Consider the following 8,313-nt stretch of genomic DNA (forward strand, 5'->3'; position numbering starts at 1 on the left):
GTGTTCGAATTCTGATACTATGTTAAGTGTATTTGGCTTCCAATTTAAAACCAATTAACTATAAGCGGAATGAAACTAAATATTACTCATGTACAAATTAAACTCCCGATGTGGAGCTTATATTCTCACACATCCATCTTCAAAATTATTTCACTCATCTTTTTAACATCTGGTATCTTTCCTCTGTTTAAAAGGATCAAACTATCACAAAATTTTACTGTTCAATGGAGCCGTAAGCTTCGGAGGATTCATATAAAACCCATGAGTATTAACTGCTATGATAATCAAGAACTATACAATCAGGTAAGAAGAGAGAGAAAAAACTGGGACTCTTTAACCAAATTTTGATTTTGAAGTATCGTGAAGAAGAACGTTTTTTTTTTCCTTTTTGAACAAGATGGAGTGGGAAGATTTAAAGATGAAGCAAAGAAAGGTCAGAGAAAGTGAGAAACTTATTTAAATCGAAAAAGAAAAAATGGAAAAAGAAAAAAAAGAGATTTGCTTGAGATTTCAGACTGTTGTTGGTGACATGTTTGCTGTAATTATCACATATAGTCCTTTTGTTATACAAAATATTCTAATTATAGGGGACTCCCCACCCCTACTTTTAATTATTGTTGTTGATATGTCTCTTACACACTTTTACAGTTTTAGACCAGAAATACACATTCTCTGAGTCTACATTTTGTTCTGTTATCATCCTTTGTGTCGTTAAGAATTTATAACAAAAAAAAAATTATGAGTGTTATTTTTTTAACCCAAATGTGAGTTCTATGACTTTTATTACATAATTATTTTTCCAACCAGAGAAGAGAAAATATGTACAGTTTCTCACGATCTTCTCTGAGTGTTTTGTTTAGAAGATGGAACAACCTAACAATAAATAGTATATATAGACAGTCATTCACATATTGAGATACTCATTTATTTTCCCTATATGATATACACATTTGAATTTCTTATTTCATTAAGGTTGCTTCATTACATTACAGTCGAAGTAAAACTTATTGTTGGTATATCTCAATACTGAAAATGAATTGGATGTAGTTTACTATGTAAAAGCATCTTCCGTCTACTATATTGCCAACTATGTTTATGATGAAAATTTACGATTTGTAAAATTAACAAACAAGTCATTAGTGACTTAGTCGATCAACAAAGACATGCGTAAATTATGTTGAGTTAGTGGAGAAAGTTTAATAATTCTACAAACTGAAAAGAGCCAATACATACAACAACAACAAAAATTAAACAAATCGTTAATGCATGGATCAAATTAACTTCACTCGCTCTACAAAAGAGCAAAACAAAACAAAAACAAAAACAAAATAAGCGGCGATTGAATTATATGGGAGAAACCTCGGGGATATTAAGAGACATCAAAGCGTACATTACGGTTGGTATTGGATTCACCAAGTGAAATTAGGGTTGCCAAGAGAAAAATTAGGGTGAAGGAATGACCTTGATACGCCATTTTAAATGTTAGTGTTCTTAATACGCAATGTTAATCTTAAGATCTTATTTTTTCTTAAGTATGTTCATATATATTCATAATAAACTGGATTTGATTTCTAAATTAGAGGGTTCCAACTAACGTTGAAGATTTTCTTTTAATTGGATTGTACTTCTGATAAAGAATATATATGTGTGGCCGGCTTTGTCTTTTTGTTTGCATTTTTTAATTTCTCTTCCTTGCTTATTTGAGAAAAAGTTTGTTACTATTTTGGATTTGATAATGACTTCAAACAAATAAATCTTATAGCCTAAATACTATAAAATATTTCAGGTAGTACATACTTATTAAAAAAACCACTTTTTACCTAAAAAGTATCATTAAAATTATAAACTAAAAACTACTTACTCAACTACAAAATAAAACTATTAAATTCGATTGGCTATACAGTTTTTGATAAATTTAAAATTACCTAAAAAAATGAGAACATCTTATATATTGAAACATAAAAATTATTCTAAACATCTTATATTTCAGAACATAGGGAGTATATACAATGGTTGATCTGGTTAATGCACTTTCTTAAAACATAAATAAGCAAACTACATTACTAATTTTTGACTTTTTTGTCGACTCGTTTTGGTTGGATAATATAATAAGAACTAGAGGAAATATAGATTATAAATCAATGAACTACAAGTTTGGAAATTAGTCCAAAGGGTTAGCCTTAAACAAAAATTGGGTACTCTTAAACTCAACTGAGTACCCATAAAACCCTCCCTCAAGAACCATTTAACCAGTGTCCGAGAATCAACACCTTCGCCGTAAATTTTAAATGAACCAGTTGCGTTACCTAAATTCTTCTACCAAAAGTCCCTTCTAATATAACTTCCAAGACTAGGAAAGAAAAACAGAATAACGATAAAATAGTTACTAATACAGACCTATTTCCTTGTGCCGCAAGAAACAGATCCATTTTCACTCATTCCACATAGTGAAAACACCACCAGGATTCGACCCCTGAACAGGCTCACCAGTCCAACCACCGTACTCTCCTGTGCTATCACTCGGAGGCATATCATAGTCTGTTTTAACAGTTGGAAACTCCTCGGTAGATCCAACGGTGGAGCTCGACCCAATACCAATGCCGTGGTTCCCAAGAAATGCCGCTGTGTTGTAGCTACCGTTAGATGCTCCATTGTTATTGTCAACGATTGAGGTAGAGACAAGACCATGAAGCAAAGCCGGATTGCTTTGAAGATAAGCGTTATAGAGCTGCTGCGAGTTCTGACTCGATTGTTGCTGCAAGTAATTGTTGGTTTGTTGGTGAAGATGAAGCTGCGTCTGGATATAGCTATGGTGATTAAAGGAGGAAGCATCATGAGCATTGGTATTATAGTGAGAGATGTCATTGTTCTGTAGAGATAGAAAAGGCTCCAATGGTTGTTGAATGCTTAGAGGGTAAGGTTGAAGCTGAATCCTTGATGAGCTGGAGCCAGAGCCTCCTGAGCTCGAGCCACCACCATATTGGAAACTTGAACCAAGGGCTATCATCTCCGCCTCGCGTTTCCTTGAAGACTCAAGAGCCTGAGCTTCTTTGAGCCGCTTAGCCGCGCCTCCTCCTATGGGAAGAGTGCTGCTCTCTAGGATGGCTTTCACATCGTACCGGTTGATCTCGAAGTTGGTCACTGCGTTGAGTCCTCTGAACTTTATCGCGGCTATATCATAAGCTTCTGCTGCTTCTTCCTCAGTGCCTGAACAAAACAAACCATATCGTTAGATACGTAAAATTATGGTTTGAAGAAACTTCTATTAAATATGCTGATCCTTTAATAAAAAAAAAACATGGTGAATCTAAAGGTTTTTAACTAAAATAAAATAAAATAATATATATATGGAGGTTACTTGAAATCCACTTTGATTTTGTAGGGTCTAGATGGTTGGAAACGATTCTTGTATGGTTGGTTACCAAACACAGTCAAGATAAAAATAACAAAGTTACTTACTAAAAGTTCCCAAGTAGAGGTCTTTGTTTCCGGCGACTCGGCCGATCCTTGCTTGCCATCTTCCATGTTGGTGATGCCTATATATATGTATGAAAAAATAAACATGTTTAGTACATATTTGTGTGGTGAATTGACGTAGAAAAGGATAAATATATGTGTGACTATCTATAAAATTAAACCTTGTAACTCCTCGATACATCGAAGCGCCTCGTGAGAATCCACTACTTTTCCTGTGAATAGAGAAAAAAAATATGTAAATGTGTCATTCAAATAGAGAAATTTTAGATTTGTATATTATAACCAAGGTCTCAATGAAGATACAACAAGACACCTTCTAATAGCCGCCACGAACTCTTGTCTCGTCATGTGCTTCATTTCCTCTACTTCTTTTTCGTAGTTAGTTATCTGATATAATGAATCAAAGATTAAAAACATACATAACTAATAATTTCGAAATTATCGCAAGAAAACATATGAACTAGCTACCGGGAAATTAGTAGTAGTCGAGGGACCCCAGTACTTAAGTGCGGCTAGATCATATGATCTTGCTGCTTTATCTTCTTTGTCATACCCACCTATATCAAGAAGTAGATTTAATTTAGTTCCTTAACCTAAAGTATATATATAATGATCAGTCAACGAGAATGACATAGAAGAATCCAGTTCGATGAACTCACCCAAGTAAACTAGATTGTGTGTTGAATCCCCAACATTTTACGTAGAAAGAACAAAGAATGAAGAAAATATATACACATAGTTAGTATATATGAGCCAAATTAAAACTAGAATACAGAACCTAATTAAATACAAGTGAAAGTAAATTACTTACCTTGTCTTCCTTTCCTAGACTGGCCTTCTCTTCTACAACTATTATCCCACAGGTGAGCTTCATATCGACCGGTCCATCGATGCCTGAATATAATTGAAATAAAACCATACGTATACATTTCATCATCAAAATCCGATTTAAAATCACAAAAAGAATATTTAAAGAATCAATTAATTGAGACATGCGTCACATATATAACCTTGTGACACCACGATATATCGAGGTTCGTTGTCCAAAAGTGTCCAAAGCACGTCTAGGCGTGGCCGTCTCAACAACGGCTAGTGCACCACTGCTAGTGTTATCGCCGGTGGCCTCCGACGGCGAAGCTTTGGCTGCGGCGTTATTACCACCGGTGGTCCCCATGGACAAAGTCAATGACTGTAGATTGTGAGCACTCTCTTGAAGCTCATAGCTATTGTTAGGAGTGTTAGAGTCACAAGCTACGACGACGTCGTTTGATTGGACGCTAGGCATCAAGCTGTTGGTATGGAAGTAGTAGTCTGAGTCGTTGTATGCTACGAGGTGGTCGGTTTGGTTTTCGTCTGGTTTGCTCACACCGAGAAAATCAGCCACCTTGGGAACCTCTCCTCCTTCTCCTCCGCCGTGTGGATTGATCATACTCCACTCTACGAACACATTATTTGTTTAGCACATCAATATACAAATATAGAATAAGTATATATATATATAGAGATGTTACCTTGTGTATGGAAAGGGTTGTCCATATGGTCGCTGACCAGGCCAAGGTTGTATTCGTGAGGAGGCAAAGAAGACTGGTTTGGTGAAAGGGGAAAGCCAAGCCAGTTGTTTGAATTCATTTTCCGTTTTTGAGTCAAATCTGTTTGTTTTGTGTTTGGGTTAATCAATCACTTTATTGCAGCTACCCACTTTGGTATAATCAATATACCAAGCTCTACGCCAATCAAAGAAGAAAGGAAGACTCAACAATCAAGGATTGGGGAAAGAGAAATAAATGATCAAGACTACTTTCCAAAGATTGGAGAATATGTATATGTAGGTCGAGATCTTCTTCTGCTTTATATATTGGTGAAGTCTCTCTCTCTTTTTAAAATCTGGAAACTCTGGTACTTTTAGGGTTTTAACAAAAAAAAATAAGATATTTGTGAAAGATGAATACAGAGGAAGGCCATAGAAGCTTTGAGAGACCCGTTTAATTAAATGGATTTTATCTCATTAGAATATTATTGTAAGAGTTGATATATAATATTTATGGCTTTGAGAAAAAATAATAATACGGTATCCCTTTCATGTGATTATTTGTTTTATAGTTCTTATATGACCATTACGACCTGTTAAGTATTAGGACAGCATTTCACAATACACACACTCGTATTTAGTTTGTATCTGAATTATGATGCGGTGACGAAACTTACACTCATTATGTTAAAATAACAGCTTATCTAAAAATATTTCTTCCCTTCGACACTTTTTACTAGAATTCGTAACCTTACTAAATATACTAAAACTAAACATATTAGTGCGTGTTTAGGTCATAAATTTTGGCAATTGTAAGAATAAGTGTCTGTGACAAAAAAAATACATTACAATTAGAAAACCACATATATTTTGAAACAGTTAAATTTGTTCTTTTGAGCCTTGAAAGTTGAAACTATTAAACTTTCAAGGATAATTTTATTGAAACGAATATAGGGAGAGTATGTAGTAATGGATATATGCAATGAAAACATCGTAACGAGGTCTGGCACGTAACGGTTTTGTATAAATAGTATATTCTATATATGTATGCATATAATCTTTTTTCGTAACTTAAAAGGATTAAACCGGATTTATTAAAGACACAAACCTAACCTCCAGATGAGAGGTGCAATACACATATGGATTATTTTCCAGATATTTAAATGGACCATAAATATAGACCCATAACCGCGTGGCCACATATGGAACTAATGATTTCGCACTAGAAGGGAATCGATTCCTGACCTGAACCAACAGGACAATTCCTCCTCTAGCGGAAACCATTAAGCCACCACAACATGGTTTTAAACAAAAAATTGTACGCATCTGCGTGGCTTACTATTAAAACATCTCTATCTCTCTCTTAAAATACATCAAGAGTATAATGAGAGATATCTCAGTTTCATGTAGTAAGACAAAACCCAAGACTCCAACCGGAAAATTCCAACCCTAAGAGGCAAACTAAATTTCATTGTACAATAAAATAATTAATGCTATTCAGTTTTCTAAAAGCAGATTTAAGTCTCTAACTCCAATTTTCCATCTCTCTCTCTCTCTCTCTCTCTCTCTCTCTCTCTAAATCCCCACTAGGATTATGGGAACTCACGTCCTCGTTTAATGCGATTCATGACTCCTCAAAGCCCAGCATTCCCACTCTGCAAATTACTAGTACCTCTTAGTCTTAATTACCATTTGACCAATCTGTTTAAATGTACATCTACGTATATAACTAAACATACATGCATACATTCACGTATAAATCAAAGATAATTTATACAATACAGGAAATGGGTTACTGTAAAGAGGCGATAAATATTGTAGATCCCCGAATTCTCTCTTATGCATGTGTACGTTCATGAAATAATATAAAAGCAAACTTATTAATATTTAAATCACATATGGAAAGAGAGAGAGTTAACGTGAAATTTCGTTCAAATAGAGAAACTTGCAGAAGAGATGTACAAGATAAAATATCTTCGTCTAATTGTTAATAGGAAGTAGTATGAAGTAAATTAAAATATCGTGAAATTGGTGGGGGCGGGGGAATTTGTTTTTGCTTCCCCGAGTTAAAATCTGTTGACCGCTTAATCGGTCTTCGCACCCGTCAAAAGGAAGAGTCCTTGTTAATTAACTAAATTCAAATTAAACATAAACATTATATTTAAGTTTAAAAGTTATTATTGCTTATGTCCTTTGCACACTAGGAGATTGTATTGTGCTAGGAGCCAGCCCTTTGTTTAATCGCATGCCTTTGTGTCATCCATTAACATTAATGTCATATTATATTATCTATCAGTATCTAGGTATTCTAATTGTATATGTGAATATGTGCATGTGCACCAAACTTGATTTTTTTTTGTATGACAACAACCAAACTTGATTTCTTTTTTTGTTCAAAAGTGAAACTTGATTTCACAAGTGAAATTTTGTTATGCCACAAATACAGTTTAGTATTCACTGTGCTATGCGCAAAATATTGTATAGAATATATATATATATATATATAGTTTTTCTCAAACGTACTATCTGCTTTATTATGTTGTCAAATGAAGTATAACATATATTGAACTTCGTCGTGCTGCTTCAATTTACTTGAGTATGAAACTGTTTTTATACACCTACTATATATGATACTTTATTTAATCTAATGGCTTTTTCAGTTAATTCAAATGTTAGATATATAAGAAGGGATTTGAGCTTAAAAGTAAGAATATACATGTTGGAATGAAAAACTTTATTAATCGCACATATCACAAGCTACTTAATTAAACAGCATTTCAATTTATCAATTTAAATACACGTTTAAATAATAAATATACATATATACCAAAATCCAGCAGGTGTAGTAGGTCTGCTACATGGAAAGTTCTTATTCCACTTTTTAGATTGCCATATCCTTCTCTTACTTTTATCATTTATTTAAATAGAATTAAGAAGCTATCTGTAAAATATATTTTCACGAGGAGACTACGACTGAGAAAATGAAAATTAAAAAGAAAGCTTCCTTTTATGGCTTTCGTCCAGACTGAATCACTCAGAGTTTCAGTCTGCCACACTTAAGAGTCTAAACTAAAATCAGAAGAATAATCAGATGACGAAAAACCGTACATTCTACAAGAGTTTTCTAAGTAAAAGATATAAATAAAATTCTTTTAATTTTTTTTTAAGAAACGAAATTCAGAAACATCTGTTATTTTTCTATATGACACTTTCTCGCCAAACTGGTTTCCTTTTTTCCTCTGTCCAGGATCAAGAGAACAACAAAAAATGTTAGACCATTTTGCGATTTTTATTAAATACCTCATAGA

The 8,313-nt window shown here is 33.8% G+C and overlaps 1 protein-coding gene across 1 annotated transcript; it reads right to left on the minus strand.

Moving 5' to 3' along the window:
* Nucleotides 1-2,106: 2,106 nt before the first annotated feature.
* On the minus strand, nt 2,107-7,544 carry LOC106379388 (AP2-like ethylene-responsive transcription factor PLT1). The gene is made up of 9 exons (XM_013819354.3): nt 4,989-7,544; nt 4,488-4,914; nt 4,289-4,371; nt 4,137-4,145; nt 3,946-4,034; nt 3,791-3,864; nt 3,639-3,689; nt 3,460-3,536; nt 2,107-3,207 (listed from the first exon to the last, which is right to left on the minus strand). The coding sequence occupies exons 1-9, from the start codon at nt 5,104-5,106 to the stop codon at nt 2,432-2,434; spliced, it is 1,704 nt and encodes a 567-aa protein (XP_013674808.2). The 5' UTR covers nt 5,107-7,544; the 3' UTR covers nt 2,107-2,431.
* Between the last annotated feature and the right edge of the window lie 769 nt (nt 7,545-8,313).

The sequence above is a fragment of the Brassica napus genome, chromosome A1, assembly GCF_020379485.1.
Source record: "Brassica napus cultivar Da-Ae chromosome A1, Da-Ae, whole genome shotgun sequence".
In the NCBI taxonomy this organism is placed as follows: Eukaryota; Viridiplantae; Streptophyta; class Magnoliopsida; order Brassicales; family Brassicaceae; genus Brassica; species Brassica napus.

Bases quoted from the DNA above. Each gene is read 5' to 3' on its own strand.
- LOC106379388 (XM_013819354.3), bottom strand. From the start codon at position 5,106: ATGAATTCAAACAACTGGCTTGGCTTTCCCCTTTCACCAAACCAGTCT. The intron at 4,915-4,988 runs GTAACATCTCTA...ATGTGTTCGTAG, and splicing joins CAACCCTTTCCATACACAAG to AGTGGAGTATGATCAATCCA. The intron at 3,865-3,945 runs GTAGCTAGTTCA...TCATTATATCAG, and splicing joins CGACTACTACTAATTTCCCG to ATAACTAACTACGAAAAAGA.